The 21,859-nt window shown below is 36.7% G+C and overlaps 1 protein-coding gene across 2 annotated transcripts in view; it reads left to right on the top strand.

Annotated features, from left to right (window-relative positions):
• iPLA2-VIA (calcium-independent phospholipase A2 VIA) overlaps positions 1-21,859 on the top strand; it is a 47,726-nt gene that overhangs the window by 5,935 nt on the left and 19,932 nt on the right. For both annotated transcript variants that reach the window (XM_083112439.1, XM_083112440.1), the window contains exons 3-6: positions 6,142-6,279; positions 12,151-12,305; positions 15,990-16,108; positions 20,296-20,501. In XM_083112439.1, the coding sequence (XP_082968565.1) occupies positions 6,142-6,279; positions 12,151-12,305; positions 15,990-16,108; positions 20,296-20,501 (618 nt within the window). The remainder of the gene's footprint in view (positions 1-6,141; positions 6,280-12,150; positions 12,306-15,989; positions 16,109-20,295; positions 20,502-21,859) is intronic.

The following is a 21,859-nucleotide window of genomic DNA, read 5'->3' as shown; positions in this document are numbered from 1 at the left end:
ATCGTGAACATACAGATGGACACTTCCAAGGAATAATGGAAGAAGCTCTGAAAACAGCTAAACCTAGAAATAAAAAAGCCATGAATTGTGCCAAGGCAAGTAGCTATATGTGCCTAATGTGCCCAGCAGCTCCAATGATTATTCCAGACAGTTTATGTACCATATTTAGACTCCCTAATAAATTCCATAGAATCCAGGTTTTTAAATGAGAATAAAAACTTTTTCTCCTTACTTCAATTGCTTCCAAAAAACACGAGAGAACTCAATTAAGCTGATTATTTGACTCATGTGCAAAATATATTACATGTATATGGACATAACCTTTTACACAATGACCCTTTGAACAACTTGAAAGCTGAAGCTACATCGTGGTTTCGTATGTGGGAAAACAGATCACAAGAAGAAATAAGTTTCAGTTTGATTGAAGTGCTTGAAACATCTCTACCCCTTTACTCCTCGATAGCAAAGACACTGAAAATTGCATTAGCACTGCCTGCGACAACTTGCACCATTGAGCGTTCATTCAGCACCTTAAGGAGAGTTAAAACTTGGTTGAGATCAACAATGTCGGAGGAACGTCTGGATGCTCTCTGTATCCTTAGTGTTCACAGAGACGTTATCAGCAGTTGGACAACATTTGTTGATTTCTGTAATAAAGTGGTAGACATATTTGGATTGAAAAAAAGAAGGGTACAATTTTTGTTTTCGAAGTGATTTTTTTGATTGCTTCAAACTTAACGTTTTGCTGATTTTCTGCAGAGAAAGTGAAAACATTTGGCATGAAGAAAAGAAGGTTCTGATATTTTGTTTTCAGAGAGACGTTGACAGTGCTAGAGAAGAATGTTTGTTAATATTTTCTGTAATTAACAGTATTTGTATTTCAGATTACTAAACGATGTTTTTTTGTAGAGTATGCTACATTGCATTTGTCATAAAGATTATTTTCTGTGCTTGATTCAACAATATTTTGCAGTTCTTGAAAGAAATATGATCATGGTGAAATACATAAAGTAACACATACAAACTTTCTACTTGCTCCTGTATAGTACAGTGTGTTGCACTTCAAACGTTGTTGTTATAGTAGTTTTACCTCAGTAATTATATTAAAACCAAGAAATTCTGGCTTCAAGTGCATCACACTAAGCCCTAGACGTGATTTCTTAAGAACATTGGAAAATGAAAGTTGTTGATGATTCATACCTTAACATCATGGGGGGACAATTCAGTTTTGACCCCCCTAGAAAAAAATCGGTGGGCGCCTCTGTGTACAGGGTTCCCACACACCTCGAAAAACCTAAAATTGGCAGGGAATTTGAAGAATAGTAAAAACTCAGGGAAAATCGACTAATTATCATTGAGTCCCATTGAAGCACATATGAAGGACTAAAATATGTTTGTTCTTGTACTAATAATTCCAACTTCACTAACTTGCTTTATACGAACTATTTTGAAGATGTAGGCTTTAGATATGTGTTTATTTTCCATCAGAGATTAATTATAGTATAACAGGGTGTCTGCCAGTCAAGAAATCAACGGATCTGCCAAGAAAGTCAAGAAATTATGCTTAAGGTCAAGAACTTTTGCTATTTTTTTACAGTATAGTGAACTTACATTGTTATATACCTGTACAGTGATTTAAGGTGGCATCGGTGGCTCAGTCGGTAACGTGTCTGACTACCATGCTAAAGGTCCCAGGTTCGATTGCCGGCTGGTTCAAATCCGGGAACTTTTCTAACATTGTAAGCGGCCCCAGCACCCACCCAGCATCAAATGACATGGGTACCTGGGGGTAACCCCAGGGGTTAAAGGTGGTCAAGGGCGTGATGCTGATCACATCACCTCCACTCACAACCGGATTAAGAAAGTGTTGGGCGTTACCCCTACACCTCCTATACGCCTTCATGGCATGGTGCTAAGCACAGGGGAACACTTTCTTTTTTCTGTACAGTGATTTGATAAAATTGAATATTTGCAAATTAAGAAACAGAACCAGAAATGAACGAAGAATAAAGATGGACTTCCCTATCTTACAGGCTGCTAAACAGCCGCATGGTTTTCGTAACCACCCCCATTCAGTTATGAAAGCTAAAGACAAAATATTCTATCACTTCTGTAGGTCAATTAGTAGTGACTTTGAACATCACAAGTTGAGCCACCTCTCAAAGTTTGTGGCTATGTTTGAAATTTATTTTGTTATTTAGTGTTCTGTAAAAAAGTGTGAAAATTCCCAAAAAAAATCTTAGGCCTACTCCTTAATTAAGTGCATAAAGATATCATTTTATTCTTTAATTTGTTTGTTATTGGCCGATACTGATAACGTATTACACAAAATATACTAATAGGCCTACTGATCTGATATCAAATTGCCAGTGCTCCTTGAATGTTCGGCGAATAGTTCAATCACCTCTTAAAATAACCCTTAGATACCGAGGCTGATTTTCCAGGTATTTGCACTAACGCTGAGCATGTTTTCAGCGGAAAATTTGAAATTCTGCATGCTTCTAAATGAAATTTTATATTTCCGGAACTAAGAACGTTAGAGGTACAAATGATACCTTGTTTTGTTCAGTATACTTTGGGCTATAATCCTGATGGAAAAAATAAATTTTGCATAATCAGTTAGAAGAAGAAGAAAAGAGAAAGTAACTATTTATTTTACACGAAATTTGAAATTCATCGGACCCCCACGCAGGCTACGCCAGGATGTGAATTTCCCACATAATGCCTGGTATGCTTTCCATTGACATGCAAAAATTTATGCACTTATTTGTAATACTTTTGGAGAAAAATAATATTTTTCAATACAGAGCACAAAATTCGAAGCTACAAAAAATAACTTATCTTACCTTGACTCTACCTGGCTGCCATGTACCTCCTACCGGGCATGGTACTTTTGGAAGCATAAGGTGCAGAGGGGAACATTGCATTCCGGGCACTGGAAATTTGTTTTCTTCTCTTTGGTCTCCTCTGCACAAAAACTGCACCTTTGCCTCCACAGGCATGTGGAGGGCCCATCTGGGTATTGTTGACGGAGGCTGGAGGCTTTTGACTTCGAAAGAAGTTATGTTTTCGAAACCAATGAAATTAAATTGCAAAAAAATCACTTTTTTTTTGGGCATCGCCCCCCACCCCCCAAATTGTAACAATCAAATTAAACTTGACTAATTGTTAATTACATACCTCTAGACTCGTGCAGACTCAAAACATGTATCTCCGGTCATTATCCAAGTTACAGTATGTTAGAAAAGTAACATACTACGAGAGAAAGCTCCATGCTTAAGGGAAATACCTGCTGTGACAACAACCCGTTCTTTAAGGGTTAATGTACATAACCGGGTGATTGTGGTGGGTTTTGCCTTTAGACATTTACTTTGCAAAACCATAACATTCATTTCATGTTCTTATTCATAAAACAAATAAGATGGCAGAATATTCCACTAAATTTCAGATTGTTTATAAATATATCAGATCGGTAATATTACTGATGAAACAGATGCACCATAGGCCATTGTAAAATATACTTAGAAGAGTAATGTGCTGGATAATGAGTACTCTGGAAAAAATGTGCTGAATTTAGAAACTCAGTTAGAGTTTACGTGGGAACCCTGAAGTATTGCCCCTGTTAAGTTTAGTTCAGCATTCCTTTTACCTTTACAATGGTGTTGGATACATTCACATGTGTCACATAGTATACATAGAGTGCAGAACTAAATACATACATATAAACCATGTATATTTTCAGCGAAAAATGCAGGCTCGACCAGGACTCGAACCCGGGTCTCTGGCAATCCGTGTCATTGCTCTACCACTGAGCTACCGAGCTGGCCTGGCTTCCCCTGCATTTTCGCTGGCGCTGTTTTACCTGTGTGAAATCGTCTCTGCAAGTGCTACTGCAACAGGATCTGTTGCCTTTGAAACACTATAGACGTCGACGTTGCCTGGTTCCTCCCAGCGTAGAGATGTCAATCCATTAAATTAGGCACACACAGGAGATGTGTGTGCCTAATTTAATATACATATAAACCATTCCTAGAACATGCATCACAACAATCTACAGACTAGTGCACTGTGCTTGATCAGACCTCGCATATATAAGTGTAGCAAACAGTTACTCAGTCTGCACATGACAATAAGATACCTATATTACAAATCTGGATATAAAAAACACAAACACGCTAAATTAGATACATAGATACATGTATGGTTTCTCAGGTCATTATCGTGTACATGCTATGTATGTACATATGTACTAATAATGCATGTTTGTACAAATAACACACATACAGTACAAAATTAAGAATAAGGATCTCATAATTTTTAGCACATTGTTTACACACACATATGTATACATGCACATGTATGCACCATATATTTTCATTTACCTTTTGTAAATACCCTTGGACTCAGTAAAAACAATGTTGATTTAGAAAGTGTCTGTGCTTATATATTAATGGAGTTTTTTTTGTTTTTTTTTAGTTGGTTTGATAGCATGTTATACTATACAGTGGCTAGCATGAACTTGGATGAAGGCAACTATATTTTAATACAACTTTCAGTACTTACATTAGCATCCCCAAAAAGGGGAGAGGGATTATATAGCCCCAGTTTTTCAAGGGAAGAGCTCTTGCCCAAATTTCTCTCTTCACTATGTGATTCTTCAGGGTGCATTGTTTTCATTTATAGCTTTCAGAAGCAAAGCAGTTGATGCTTGTCACAGAGCTGCTAAGAGAGTTTGCAGCAGTAAATTTTAATGAAATCAAGTGTGATGGAAACTCAATAAGACCAAAACATTAAGTATATGTTAATAGTGCTTGCCACTGATTATTTAGGAGAATTCAATTATATGTTTCACTTTTCTAGTTAAAGACAGTGTTATGTATTTGTAAGTAATCTTTTTTCATGTGTTATACTTTATTTGTCGCATACATACTTTGATATGGTTTCATCTGTGTTAAAATTTCGTACAGGTATAAGCATGGTAAGGGCAATATTCCTAGTCTTGTAAATAGTGGTTTACAAGTAATATCTGCTGGAACATTCTTTAATGTTGCAATGGCTTGCTTTTATAGTCTAAATCAGTGTTACTCAATCTGCTGGACCCTTGCCCAGTACCGGGCCCTGGCATCAATTATTCCACTGCTGCGAAAGGTTCTTCTAAAATTTGTCATTTTTGTTTGAGCAGTAATTTTCATTTTGGAGTGAAAATATTCTGATTAATTGGATTTTTTTTGTATTCAAAATGCAACATGCCAATGAACATTTATCAAATTAGTTTAATGATGTTGACCTGAGAAAAGTACAAGATTTCATTAGATCGGGTGGTTGACAACTAATTTAAACGTAATTTTATATTTGTGAACGAGCTCAGACATAATCAAACTATTACTCTTGATGATTATGCCATAATTTATTTACTAATATTTAATTTCAAGTTGACACAAATTAATTAATGCCTAAAGTTAAAAAAAAAAAACTTAGAAATATATTTGCATTGGTGGGATCAGGGGATTGACTTTTAAGAAAGGAAATTTACAGAGCCATGGTCTCACATTGTGAACCACTGGTCGGTATAGGTGTAGTATGTCTCTACATTGAATCACGGTAGTATATCTCCACATTTTTTTCTCAATACATCATTGTGAACCAGTTAGGTTAGGTTAGGTAAGGTAAAGAAAACATACACACCTTGTTTTTTATCTATTTTCTTTACCTAAGCCAACCTAACCTAACGTGGTTAACAAGAAATTAAAGTGAAGAAAAGATACACAAATAAAGAACCTATATTATTCCAATGTGGAGACATACTACACCTATACCCCACTGGTCTAAATAGAATGATGCTCTTGTTCAAGTTTCCCAAGATAATAATACTGTACTGCAGTGAAAAGTCAAAGATTCCATATTTATTATGACAGTGTTTTTGCTTCTTCTAAATTCACTACTTTCGGTATCATTTTAATTGCATTTGTGCTTACCTTTCTCATTATGGAAGTGTCAGGGATTTTAGAATATTTTCAAGTCCATAACAATTGCAATATACTCGTGACTATTTCAGCTTGCTGTGTTACGGCGTTTAAGCATTACAGTATAATTTTTTCAATGTCCAAGTGGGAGAGTCATGGAGTCATTTATTTGTTTCAGGCCAGTGTTAATGCCAGGACAAGGCACGTCATCCATTCTATACGGAATGCACATACCACGCAGTCCAAGTTAAATCGACTTGAGGATTTTATTAATCACATTCTTCAGTATCCACATACGCAAAATATGGCTGTCAAGGTAAGTTTCTATGTGTAAACATGTGTGAAGTGTGAATTTAGGCAGAAGGTCAGTCCTGGTCAACCAACTGTGTTTGTGAAAGAACTGTTGCATGCATGTGTGGACTGCAGAGTGAACATGAGTACTGTAGCACTGTACAAGGGGCAGAAAGCAGGGAGGAAACGAAACAGGAGGCTTTGTCAGACACATTCATGCAGTCGAAACCCAGGGCCAGCTCTAGGTGAGTGCAGGGCCTGGCGCATACACAATATGCAGAGCCTATAACCATAATTTTCCCATAGTCTAAAAAAAAATCAGACATTTCTGTTCATTAGTATGAAGTACAGGTGCCCTATATGATCACAATTTAAACATAATTGCAATAAATTCATATATTTTGTATTGTTACTAGGGACAGGATTTTAAAGTGCAAAATGATGGGTGGGAAAGGGAAAAATTGGTTCTGAAAATGTTTTCAAAAAGGTGCACCTTTATTCAATGCTCTCTTTTTTTGCATCTTCTGCATGTAATGCATGGGGACTGCATAGAGAACTGTGGCTGTGGTTCTGCCGAATAGGTTTTGTTGAAGTTTGTTTTCTCTCGCGGGTTTTGCTACATTATCTTGGGAACTATTGGGGCTGCAATGCTTATATACAATTTCATAGCTCTCGTTCTGCTCTACAAAATGAGACTATAGGTTTTTATGTAGCTGCTCAAGAAGAGAGAAGATCACTAATTTTTCTCTCCAGTTTTTGAACAAAACATGAAAAAGGGAAGGAAAATGTGCAACAAAGTGTGACTTATCTCAAACGATCGGTATGAAAAGAGCTTTATTTTTGGAATGGTGCTGCACCTTCAAATCCGTTCCCTAATTATTACATAAGAGCAATAAGCAGAACATGTTGAAGTTTAAATCCAAGAATTATGGGAGGTAATAAAGGTTTCTAAATTAGTGATTCTCTCCATTTCCGATGTGCTGCTGGTAAGATGTTCATTATATTTAATCACAGAACCGACTATATTCAATATCTATCAAAGAGGCAATTTTTAATCATATCCAAACAGCATTCAGTATCATAATTCTCTTTTGTTTATGTTTCACTGAATTTTAAAATGTTAGTGGATTCACATTGTTTCTTACAAAATTATTTTTTCACCTCATGATTTCATTCTGTAATTGAATGAATATTTTATGTTAACTATTTTTGACTGAAATATTTGAACATAATCATGGCAGAAAAAACAGTGGGCTTCTACACCCGCAGTATGGTTTACTTCTGAATCCAACAATTTCAAGTAAGATACCATTGAAGATGGTGTAGTGATATCACTTCAGGCCCAGTCCCGAAGCCTGAGCATAAATTGGACCTCAACAATCTATAATACTGGGTGTTTCAGTAAATTTGATAGCATTTCATAATCTACGAGTAATCTCGTAATAGCATTACCAATTCTCGTGTAAATGATCTGGAAATTTAACAGTATGTGTAGGAACACCTCGAAAGTCAATGTGTAATGTGGTATGTTTATGTGTTTAGAGGTATAGACATGCCATTCACTGGAAGAGTAAGGGCCTTTTTTGTGTTAGATTATGCTCGAATACAATCGAACAAGACTATAGAGCATGCATTTGTGAGGGAATTTGCCAAAAATGCACCAACTGCAATGCAGATCTGGACATGGCACAAATTGGCATGTCGTATGGAAATGCTTGCCACCCTATAGGCTGCAGCTCATCCAGGCCTTAAAGACAGATAAGAAGCGAATGCACAAGCAATTCTGTGTTGTTCACCAGACCTGATCCTTTGAGGTTTTTCCCTCTGAGGGTATGTGAAGGACCTCGCCTATGCCCCTTTTCTTACAAACCTAGAGGAACTCCAGCAGAGAATCACCGCTGCACTGGATACTGTTACCTCAGACATGCTGCAGCGTGTTTAGCAGGAGCTGGCTACCGACTTGGCGTGTGTTGTGTCACAGGAAGTGCACATATTACACTCTTGAACAATCATTTGTTACATCCATATACCTTTAATTTTCTTATTCAAATTTTTATGCACATATCTTATTGAGTTGAGGATTACACCTGTGTAGTTTCCTTTCCTTTACCTTGACTATGTAGTTACCGAGATATTTACATCTGTAATGATATCATTTTTTTTAAACACACTGTATATTGTCAACTTTAATGTACTCTTCGCAACATCTTAATTGACCGCCCTGAAAAAAATCAAAAAGTCCTGAATTCGTAAATTTGGCAACATAGCGCTTCAGAGTCCACAAATAGTATCCAACTTAGCAACAGTTTTTCTTTCTAAACGAAAACGCTCTTGTGAATTTCTTTCATTATTTCACATTCCATCAAGTTAGAAACCCTAAACCAGTAATATAATATGCAATTAAACAAAAATCGTAAATTGGAAATAAAAATGTTGATTTTTTTTTAAGACTATTTGTTCTGAAATAGAAAATAGGGGAATTTATGTGCAGTTGGAAACACTGAACTCATTGTCCACCACCTGGAGAGAATTGAAATCACATATCAATGCAATGAAGCAAATTTCTCTCGATTTTAGGCAAAATTACAGTAAAGATAAATTGCACAATACTGGACGATTCTACAAAGGGCATCTTTTCCCTGATCTGTGGCGAAACATGGTTCGGAACTCCGGCAAAATGTTATTTCAACTTAGATCAACTTGTTTTACAGGCTTTCACGTTAGCAATCCCCTGGAGCAGTTGGTTAAGGGGTCATCTCGTTTTGCTTTTTCATCAAGAACGAAACATCATAGGTTCAAATCTCATCCACTCCTGATTCTTTTTTTTTATTATTGTTATTTACGTAGTACGAAGTGTTATAATAATGTAATATAAGTTTATATTAAATCACTGTAAATATTTATGCGATGCATACATCGGAATTGTTTCTACTCATCTTCTTGATTTTTGAGTAATTGTCAGGATTTTTGGCAAGACCTTTCTTTTCATTAGCTGTCAAAAGCTATGTTAACACACATTAAGAATTAATATATCATAAATACATGTTCTTAAACAGCATGTTGTTATCAAGGTGTCCCCGTTTTAATATCAGGTGGAGGGTCATTGCACAGTGGTTCTTATCCCACTTTCAACTGTAGGTCCAATCCTGATTAGCTTTACTGTGCATAAAGTTGACTTAAAACACGATACTGTAGTCGGCCAGCATCCGAAAATACAGTTCTGCTTCGCGTACACCAGAGTATAATTTCATTTAATATTGTGACTAATTTTACTTTAAAACCACAGATTAAAGCGATAATAGTGTCCAGAAATAGAACCTCAAAGTAGTCTTCACACAAAGTATTTTAATCCATTGCCAAACATTTCAGTTAAGAATGATATTATGCTTTTCCATTGACCGTATTTTCGATTCATAGTGAATTTGCTAAAAGGACCATGTCAAGAAATCTAAATTTGTAAGTTTTACTAGTAAATGCATTTAAAATGCACGAAATAAAAGGGGAGGAGAAAAATAAACCTCAAAAATAAGTAAAAAATGCAACAAAAACTGTTAAGAATACTGACAAATAAACTAAAAGCCAAAAAATGCTGAAAAATGCAAAATAATTGTAAAATAGAAAGTGTTTTCAGGCTCTAACTTAAGGGAAACTGACATGATATCAGGTTTGGCATTGTTTTTAAGGGTCAGAAAAAAAGTTCATTTTTCCTCAACTTTCGGACACTAATAACTAATTATGTTGGAGGGAAGGAGTCGTCTTACTTAAATTTTTCTTCCTGAGGGATCGTATCGTCCCATATTTCCACTTTCTAATACAGAAAAAAATCAAGTTCATATTTCTAAAATGACTTGCAGTTTTCCACCACGAAAATATGTTTTCATAGTTTGAAGTTCGTTAGTATTATCTTGCAGGGTTTCCATTGTTTTATTTTCACACATATTTTATATTTCATACGTTGAATTTCCCTTTCCTCTCTCTTTTCATACAGTCTTTGGAAAAAAGTTGAAGTTTCTTGGCAACCAGGTTCTGGTTCAAATTACTCCTTTTCCCTCTCCTTTTCCTACCTTAAACAAATAACAAAAGACTTCATAACTAAACAATTGATTGTTCAAGACACATAATTTTTACACAGTTTACAAAATATGACAAAACACCAATATACATGTTCATCATCTTTCCCTTTCATAGTTTCTCGATTTTTTCTGAATTCCTTTCCTCATGAAATTTGCCATGAGGAAATTATAGACATGACATTATGTGTGAATTGGTTTCTTCAAACTGGTAACTAATCATAACATGACCTACCTGGAGGAAAGGTAGCATGCTTGATTCTCACGAGGCAGGTCGTAGGTTCGATTCTTCACTTAGGCAGGATTTTTATAAGGAGTTTATCGTTGGATGTAAAGTTTATCCACCATGCTAAGAAGTTAACATTGGTCTCTGTATTTCACGAGGTGAAAGGAAATAGTAAGAGAAACTTGTTTCGATGATAGGGTGAAGTCACATGCCATGTGGAATGTGCAGAATCAAGTTACATAGAGCTGTCTGTAATGGTGGTATCGAATATTGCAAAGTTAGTGGGGAAAGTTTGTTATATCTGATACTCATACTTTCTGTTCAATGAAGACAAACATTTTAGATACAAAGGCAGTGACAAATTAACGATCATTATGAGGTTTTGAATCTTTTGTTTGTCACTCACTATATAAATACTTATTAGTAGTTTCTTATTGAATCGGCCTCCGTCGCAATAAACATTTACTTATGTTAATTTGCGATTTACAATTATTTTTAGACACATGGTAAGATGGTGGTGAGGGGATTGACAACAGTCATTACGAAGGAACGGACATAAAATTACCAATCTTAGCAATTTGAACTCATTAAACGCTCTCCTTTGTTACAGTAATGCACTACATCACTACTTAACATAACTGTATATGTTTGTTTTAATATATCGAAATCAAATAATCAATATTTTAGGTGTCTGTAAAGAACAAACAATACATAACTTAAATAACATTACATTTTGCATCCTGAATACATATATGTGATTTGTGAATTAATCATGATTTGTGTGTTAACACAACATATGAACAGTAACTAAAAAGAAGTTTTAACTTTAAAAACTGGAAATCTGCAACTTCTAAGGTGAAATATGCGCAGAAGGAATATCCCTCAAGGGTGCATGGGATTCATTTTTTAAATATTCTAATATCAAGGGTCTCTGGGATTTGAACTCGCGACCTTTCACACTTGACGAAAAATAAGGAAAGCAGTGTGTAACCAACTGCTCTACGTTAACTTCATGATGTAATACCCTTAAAAACATGTTGATGTTTATGAAGACTCCCACCTACCTTCCTGTGTTCCAAGCACATTTTCTCGACAAGTCGTGAAAAATATTATTTTTTGAGAACTGTTTGATATTATGCAAGGTATTGTAAATAAAATGTCGCATAAACTCTTCACAAATTTGCTTCTTTCTGCACAAACTTGATGGTGATATCCTCCAGGTGGAGATAAACTGTATTCAGTGTTTCAAACCCCTCTAATTGCAAGTCGAACAAGCAGAATCGTAAAAATTCCTCAAGGGTTTTTTTTTTTTTCAATTTATTATTTCTCTTTGATTGTGTATTATAATAGCGGTTTATAGTTTCTAAGTTCATGGAAAGTGCGAAATTGAAAACCTCTCACCACAGCGTTTTTTGTCCAGTGGAAGGACCAACTCAAAGTTGGCTACTCTCACTTGGAGCGGAAGTGCAATGTTGCTAAGTTTACGAATTCGGGACTTAGAATTCTTTCGGGGCGGTCAAATAAGATGTTGCAAAGTGTACACACAGATTTGTTCAGAAGTTTCTAAACAATAACTATACATGTCTGTACTTTTTATCAGGAGGGAGCCATACAAATATTTCTTCATCTGCGTCGGAGCACAGACAGCAAGGAGTTGCAAGGACTGCTCAGAGAGGCCCTCATCCTGCTGGGTTATGCTGACCCTGTACCTGGTAGAGGCATTAGGATATTATCGTTAGATGGAGGTGGAACAAGGTTAGTTAGTATAGTTAGCTATAGTCGTTTTCACATTCAGAAGACACAGTGGGCTCTTATGGGCAATGCTTTTCTTATGGGAAATACGAGCGCGCTGTTGTGAAATTTCTGGATTTACAAATTTAGCTTAAGTAAAATTGCAGTTTTGCAGGAAATTTTGTGGAAATTTTGTAGAGAATACGATGGTGAACACAAAAAACTGGTAACTTGCTTACATAATTTTAGATAAATTAAAAACGCAAATTTTCTGTGAAAACACAATTTTTACATTGTTTTCATTCCTAACGTTGAAACATGCCGTAAAATTGAAGCATTCATTATTAAAAAAATTGACACTGTTTTTTAATTGTCATAGGTGATGGTGGTACTCAGAATTTATCAATACTTTAAAGCATATTTGCATTAAAAAATATTCAAATAAAGTATGTGGAGATTTTTTATATTCGTGCAGTAGAAAATGTCGTCGCTGGCCATTTCTTGTTCTGTAATTCCAAGTAAAAACTTCCAGCGACAAAGTTGTGGAGAAAATAATGAAATTATTTTTTATAACGACTCAAAGGTTCCCAGAAATATTACTTCCATGCATTTGGAGTTTCTTTTTAACCCGAACCGCGCGCGAAGTAAGGAGACGTTGTCTGGCCATCTTGAGCTGGCTCACCACAGCATTCCGGCTAATCAACACCACGTTTTCGAGTTGTTATTTTATTTCCATTCAGTAAAAATATGAACTTCATGCAGTTTGTTATAATAGAATTGAAATTACTTAAATTTAATAATTGACAATTATTTCCAATGCTGCTGTTGTGAGCAACATTAGTGCTGTCGCAAATACACGTTGTTTTTGTTTACATTACTGTCAACATTAATACTGAAATGAAGATCACCTTTCAGTTTCCAACGTACACATAAATTCATAGACACCATATTAACCTTTGAAAGGCTTTCCAATAGGTGACAAAATATGGTGCTTCAAGATAGAAATATGACATGCCTTGCTTGAGTTATTCACGTCTTATCAGTTCACGTGGGCCATAACTCATTTGTTTGTTTGGGTTGCAACTTGAATCTAACCCATGTGCCAGGTTCCCCTTACTTGAGTGAGAGATCTGCTTTGGTCTGTTTAGATTTTTTCCCTCTCTCGAAAAAGTGTTTTCAGTTGTGTGAGCGCTCAGTGATTTTTACTTTTTTAAGTGATTTCTGAAGTGTCATATTCGTGCATTACACTCGCGTGTGTAGTGATCGCAATGGATCATAGTAAAAAGGATAACTGTAAAGTTCACAGTATAATATTAATATTAATAATTACATATAATTATCATTATATATACAAAATATGTAACACCTTCATTGTGAAGGAACATCATTTCCCGGCGACATGAGCTAGTGCTGTATTGGCAACACTGTGCGGTTTCTCCATAAGCACCGTTGTGTCTTCTGAACGTGAAAACGACTTTAGTATAAATCTCTTTGTGAATTCTTGTATATTAGGGATGGGGTGGATTAATCAGTACTCTATCGGTATCAGCCAATACACACATATCGGTTTACCAATCTGATATAGTTTGTAATTTAGTGCAATATTGTGCCAGTTTGTTACAATTTTTATGGATACAAACATACAATCTCCATGTCCTACATTCCATAAAAGTAAATCTTTTAGATATGCAGTTTATTTTGCATTGCAGTCATCTGGTTACACACATTTATTAAGGACTGAATCATTTCGATTCTTCAAGAACCATTGGAGTTTTCTATTGGTATCAGCCAAAATTTCATATCGGCCCTATATATGTTTGCTTTTGTGAAGTGTTATGACAATAGAGACGGCTCAAGTTCAGACAGCTGCACATCGGCCAGAATCGCTTACTAGGCCTGCCTGGCTGGCGAGCAGGTGAGTAAAACTGTAGACCTGGGTTTTGACCCATCAAGCATCCAAAGCCCACGGGTAACTGGAAGTCCTTGCAAGACGAAGCTCGCTAACTTCAGCGAACGCTCATTCCGGTTCTGCACAGACTCCAGATACGTGAGTCACGCAGTCACCGTTGCCAACTTTTAGATTCTAAACTGTTCAAGCAGCACTTAAAATGATCATCACTTATCAATTTGAAATTGCAGACATTTATTACTTGGTAGAAAACATTCGTATCACTCACACCCAGTGGCGGTGATTGGGTTCCAAAACTAGGGGGCCAAGGTGCAAATATAAGGGGGGGGGGAGGACAGTTTAACTCTTTCACTGCGGAATTCTCTGGCACACAATATCCCTTGGCTACGTAATTAAATTTGAAAATATATTTTTTTATAAACAAATAGTTTTCACAATTGCGTTGCATTATATATGAGAGAGAACTTACAAAAGTCATTCCTTGCACTGGAAAACCATTCTGTAGTCCCTGGTGGTATGATATTTTGAAAAAAATTGAAATTCCCGCACCTAGATCAATGTTACGGAGGGCGGTACAAATTCTTCATCAGACACTACACAATCACTGTCACCACTTGAAGTCTCATAAAAACTGTCGCTATTATCGTCACAACTTAATTCACCTTCTGATTCTGAGTCGGCAAATAACAGTTGAGTAACATCATTATCAGACAAGTGTTGACGATTTGATGAAGCCATGTTGTTTACATTCAAACATGCATTTGAAACTGACGTGTCAGAGCACTCAACGCTATGTCAAAGGATTCTAAACGGAGGTGTAATTAGCGACATCATACGGATAAAAACAAAACTACAAGTTCAAATATTTCAAAATACTATCAACAGATGTCAGAAGGCTACTAAAAGCGACGTACTGCGGAAATGCGACACCCGCAGCGAGTGGAAGTATGAACTTGCAATAATGCGACTTCCGCGGAGCAAGGCACCTGGCGTGCTGTGCATAAATGCGACGACCGCAGCGAAAGAATTAATTTTCCTTGGTACATGAGGTTAGCATGGTGAAAAAGTGGGGAGGGGGGCAACTGCACCCTAATCGCCGCCACTGTTGACATCTGTAAAGGCGGTCAAGTATGGAAATCGAGAAAAAAACAAAATAAACTATGTTTTCTTAACGTAACGTAACCCTACCATAAGAACAATAGCTCCACAGAAGATGCCATTTTCCCAACATGAAGAAATCAACAGGAAATACAAGGTATACTTCTCTTAGCTAAAATATTAATTTTTCTTTGTATTTATGCTAATGGAACCTAACCTAACAGGCCTAACCTAACCTCGTAGGCATTCCTCGTCTGACGTCAGCAAGATTATTGTGCGTAAAGGAAGACCATTAACGAATTGCGAAAGAAAGATGGTTGTTCCAAATTGCTGTGTATGGACAATCACCATGGTAAATCACAAGGTTATTTTACAAGTTCTGCACGTAAATGTACAATTTTAACAAGTGACCGCCAAATATGAACTACAGATACATCATCAGAACACCGAAATTAGTAAGTAGGCGAAATTTTATAGAAATTGGAGAGTTGTCCGGTATTGTAAACTCATGCCCAAATCTTACCTTGGGTTGTTTTATCATTTCCTTGTCAGTGTACTTGCCCTCGGGTACAGATCATTTTAAGAATCAATCAATCATTGGTTTGCTTTTGGGGGTATTTTTAATGCCAGGGTAACTGCAATGTCTTGGGGATCAGATTAGATTTAAATGTATGTTTTTATTTTTATTATTATTGTTACAGAGGCATTCTAGTCATTGAGATGTTGAGGAAGCTCGAAGAATTGACAGGGAAGAAAGTTCATCAGCTTTTTGACTATGTGTGTGGCGTCAGTACAGGGGCTATAATGGCATTTCTTCTAGGTGAGTTCTATGATATTGATTATTTTGTTACTAAATACCAAATTTACAATTTCATCTAAGGTCCTTTTCGGGGGCAGGGGGATGGGCAGACTACAACAATGGAATGGATAGTGGGTTTTGTTATGCAATAAAAACAGTAAGAAATGTAAATCTAGAAGCAACAAAAACACTATACTATGGCATCATTTATTCTGTACTGCGGTATGGCATAATTTTCTGGGGGAACATGAACAAAAGCATTACATTATTCAGATTACAAAAGAGAGGAGTTAGAATTCTAGCAAATGCCCCAACAGATACACCATGCAAACCATTATTTAAAGAACTACAGATTTTACCAGTTCCATGCATCTACCTGTATGAAATCCTAAGAGAGAATTCACACCGAAGAAACACGTGACATGCAACACGCGACATGAGTGTTTCACACCGAAGAGACAAGATTCACGTGGCAAGCGACACTGGTTTCTTTGCTCAGTTTGCATGATGGTACCGATATAATTTCATTAATCAGTTTATTAGTCACCCGAAAATAACTTAACAAGAGACATTGTTACATGTAAATTGCTTTGTAAAATTTGTGCAAGTTATTGAAACATAGAGGCTTGTTGTGCACGAGAAAACTGAGAAATAATATGCACTGACCTCAAACTGTATACGCTAGACTTTTCAGCCTGAATAAAGCGAATACCTAAACACTTGAGAAATGGTTCTCAACCTTCGTGAAACCATGTCATGGTATATTTTTTTTTAAGTCAATGCTCTTAGCCGAATAATTTTTCTCGTAAATCTGTACAGTATTGAAGATTTTATGTATGATTTAACATGTACCTATGAAATTAAATATTGATAAATAAATTCTAGCATAATCATAAGAGTGATAATAGTTTGATTACATGTGTAGGATTGTTGACAAATATAAAAATATGGAAGACAAAGTGGTAACGTCGTCTCCGTGTAATTAAGTGATCCCGGGTTCGATAACCGGGGAGGCACCGGGCAGATTAAGATCTGATTAGTCTATTTGTGCATAAAATGGACTTAAAAAACGAAAACTCACAACTCAAATATGATATATGGATTATGATAGTTGTCAACCAGTTTCAGCAGAACATTTCGGTGATCAGTATAGTTGATACGAAGGCACAGTATCTGGTCGCAGCCCAGCGGTTGAAAAACAATGCACTAGAGTACTTTACCATGTTGACTAATATATTTTGGACTAAAGTGCCTCCATAAGCTGACTTTTTCAAATAAAAGCAGTCAGTAAATTGCTAAAACACGGCCTCTTTTCATGATGTTGAAGGCAAATTACAGCCAATAACTGCATCAAAAACTTGAGAAAGCGAAATGAACGTTGTGTTTAAATCTTAAAACATTGTTAGAACATTGTACATATTGATACTATATTATATCAACAAATTAGAGGTTCAAACATAATGCCGGTTGGGCTCTCTTCTAGAGTCCAAATTCAGCTCGTTGGAATGAAGCATTCGCTGCGCATGCACGAACAACAAACTGAAGCAACACAATGCCCAGTATTGAGAAAACGGCACACTCTGAGAAGCACGTAAGCAACGTGCGACACGTGCATCTTGCCGTGTTTCTTCGGTTCGAAAGGTTGCATTGATTACTGAGTGTTGGCTTCCAAGAGAGACATGTTTCGTGTCGCATGTCGCGTGTTTCTTCGGTGTGAATTCTCCCTAACACTTATGAAAATTTGTCAAAATATATACGCAGTAAATAGGGACTAACATGCATACAACACAAGGGGGAAGAATGACTTACATATGGAACTGCACAATACCACATTCTACCAAAAAAGGGTAACATATAATGGAATACACTTATTTAACATGCTACCAAATGCAATCAAAGACATAAATTCATTACCAGTATACAAGTTAAATATAAAAAGATTCCTAAGGGAACATTGTTTTTACACAGTACAAGAGAACTACGATACCGTAAGTGGCAGGAACAACAACAATAATATAAAATGAAATTGCATGCACTATCATTGGTATTTGTAGTTTATTCTCTTTTGTAGCTTTGATTACAGTTTGGTTCCATTTATCTAGATGTAAATATATGTAGGTGACTATTTGATGCTCTTGATGAAACAAGCACAAATTCTATTTTATCTCTTGTAATTTATATTATGTGTTATGCCTGTAATTTTATAGATGTATTCTGTTTGTACATGTACAATGTGACAATTCCAAACTTGTAAAAGCTGAATGGATGGTAATAAATCAAATCAAATGAAATGGATCAGTATCACTGCTATGCAAAATTTGATTTAAGAAATGTAAAGGGTTTTCCAATAAGGGCGGGTGGATGTTGAAATGGAATAAAACAAGCTGTGTGTGAGGTATGAACGAAATTCTTTTTTTATTTGAAAGGTCCATGTATGCCATTATGTATGGAATATAACATCGTTCAAATGTCCGCCGTGGCTTCTCACGGTGGCACGTATCCGAGTGGTCCAATTTTCAATGACTCTGCTGCATAGATCCGGCTGAATTTGAGCGATGGCCTGGGTGATGTTGACTTTAAGGGCATCGGTCGATTGCGGCTTATTGGCATAGACCTGCGACTTCAGGAAACCCCACAAGAAAAAGTCTAGAGGGGTCAAATCGCACGATCTTGGTGGCCAATTCACGTCACCTCTGCGAGAGATAACCATACCCTCAAATCGTTCATGCAGAATATCAATCGTGGCATCCGCTGTCTGGCACGTAGCGTCGTCCCACTGGAACCACATGTCGTCTGCGTCCATATCGTTCAATTTGGGCCAAAATAAATCGGTTATCATCGTTCTGTACCGCTTGCCGTTGATGATGATGGCCTCACTAACGTCGTTTTCAAAAAAATACGGACCAATGATGCCGTTGGCCCAAAATCCGCACCAAGCAGTAACTTTTTGTGGATGCAATGCCACCTGGTGAACCTCCTGTGGGTTGCCGTCGTCCCATATACGGCAATTTTGCTTATTAACATAGCCATTCATCCAAAAATGCGCCTCGTCGCTAAAGATGATTGTTCGGCCAAAATTGGGGTCCTCTTCCAAACGCTCCGAAGCCCAGTCAGCGAACAAACGGCGTTGTCTATGGTCATTAACTTTGAGCTCCTGGGTCAGTTGGATCTTGTATGAGTGTAGGCTCAAGTCCCGATGCAAAATTCGCCAAGTTGAAGTCTGCGAAAGGCCGAGTTCTTGTGCACGGCGAGGAATTGACTGCCTCGGGTTCTCCTACACACTTTCACAGACCGCGGCGATGATCTCAGCCGATCTGGCGTTCCTTTGACGTACGGGTGTTGGCTGATTGTTTACCGAAACGGTCGTCTCGAATTTGGCCACCAAACTTTGGAGAGTCGACTTTGAAGGGCCACCGCGTCTGGCGTAAAATGGGCGCAACGCGTGCAACGTTTGCACTAACGAACACTCATTTTGATAAAGTTTTATCATTTGGACGCGCTGCTCAATCGTGTAACTTGCCATGGGTATTTGGCATCAGTGCCTGAAAAAGAAACAACAGATTAGACAGACGCCACCAAAACAACATGGCTGCCACAGGCTGCCAACATCGACCCGCCCTTATTGGAAGACCCTTTAGATTTTATTGTTTTCTGATTGCACACAGTGTTATCTTTGGGTGTAAAAAAATTATTAATATTCTAATAACAACGCTGTCAAATGGTTATGGTAAAATTAAAATATAATATGTAACGTTCTATAAAATTTTACCGTGGTGTCCCTGATGGCACAGTAGTAATGTCGTTGCCTTGTAACCAATAGGTCATGGGTTCGATACCTGGGTGGAAGCACATTGCACAGTGTTCATTTCCCACTTTAAACTGTTGGTCCAGTCTCGATTAGCCTGCATGTGCATTGTGTGAACTTAAACCTAAAAATTCAAAATTCATTCATAAAATTTACGGGAGGGAGTACAATGTTTTTCACACTCAAAAGTACCAGATTTCAAAAGCATTTCAAGACAAAATTATAAAAATTACTTTTGGGAAACTAAAGATCCTTTGATGATTTCGCATGCTCTGGTTACCTATCCCCTTAAATTACACACATGATACTGACAGACATCATTAAGCATGTCCATATTAGCCCATGGCATGTTTATCTCAGTTCTAATTAGTTCTATTAATTTTCTTTATATTGATAATTACAGGGCCTCACAAGAAGAACTTACAGGAATGTTCTGTCATGTACAAAGAGATCAGCACAAAAATATTTACCCAAAATCGTTTCTGGGGAACAAGCAGTTTAGTATGGAGTCATTCCTATTATGATGTGAACATGTGGGAACAGCTACTTCAGACGTATGTTGGAGAAATACGTTTGACCAAAACATCGAGGGATCCGGAATGTCCTAAGGTAGATACTAAAGCTTTCATATTAAGGTCGAACTTCTATGAAATTCTAACCAACAGTAAGAAGGTGACAGTATAAAATTTACCTTATTTGCCTGCATATAAGATGCACTTTTTACCTTTTAAAAATATAAACAGGGTGCATCTTGTACGCTGATAGTCAGTTATTGATTATCTTCTTGATTATCTTCATTTCTAGAAACTTTCTCTGTTTTGAATTGGACGATATCTTTCTTGCTTTCTTGTAGTGTGTGAGGAAGAAGATTAAAACCTATTCTTACCTAATTAGATTAGGCAAGTTATTTCTTGTAAGTAGACCTACATATTACTTTATGTTTGAAATACTGTAAATTGATTATAAATTCAGTGTTAAAGCTTTTTCCTCAAAAATGTGTATGAAAAATTCATCTTATGTGCTAGCAAATACAGTACCATTATTGTATGAATTCGATATTAAATGGCAGACATTTCACCAGTGAATAGTGTTTTGTCTTATGCCCATCTACACTAATTTTGCAGGAGAGCTGATTGAAATTTTACTTATGTTAATTTTGAATGCACTACAACATTATTATTATTATTACCAATTATTATTAAAGTAGGGTTACACAAGCTTAAAATTTACTTTACATTTATTCTGTAACTATAAAAACAGCTTTTTGCCCTACATTTGCACAAACATATTATTATTGTTGATAAATCACACCACGTGATGGCCAGATACATCACTTTGGGATGTGATGCATTAACCTGAAAGGAACATGATAACGTCATTAACAGTTGGGCTGAAAAGTTCGTAGGCTAACATAGTAAAAAATATTTTTTTGACAAAATTCGATTTTATTATTCAATATAGTTGCCTTCGAGGGCGATACAACGATTATAGCGGTCATACAATTTTTCGATGCCATTTTTATAGTACGTTTTCTCTTTAGCCTCAAAATAGGCCTCAGTTTCGGCGATTTCCTCTTCATCAGTGCTAAATTTCTTTCCAGCGAGCATTCTTTTAAGGTCTGCAAACAGGAAAAAGTCACTGGGGGCCAGATCTGGAGAATATGGTGAATGGGGAAGCAATTCGTAGTCTAATTCATATAATTTTGCCATCGTTTTCATTGATTTGTGACACGGTGCATTGTCTTGATGAAACAGCACTTTTTTCTTCTTCAAATGGGGCCGTTTTTTCGTGATTTCATCCTTTAAACGCTCCAACAATGCTATGTAATAATCGCTGTTGATGGTCTGGCCCTTTTTGAGGTAATCGATGAATATAATACCATGCGCATCCCAGAATACTGATGCCATAACCTTGCCAGCCGACTGTTGCGTCTTTCCACGCTTTGGATTCGGTTCATCACGTGCAGT

Source organism: Lepisma saccharinum, chromosome 26 (genome assembly GCF_977018435.1).
Source record: "Lepisma saccharinum chromosome 26, izLepSacc3.1, whole genome shotgun sequence".
Taxonomy (NCBI): domain Eukaryota; kingdom Metazoa; phylum Arthropoda; class Insecta; order Zygentoma; family Lepismatidae; genus Lepisma; species Lepisma saccharinum.
Note: the sequence above shows the minus strand (reverse complement) of the source record. Positions and strands in the feature narration are given on the sequence as shown.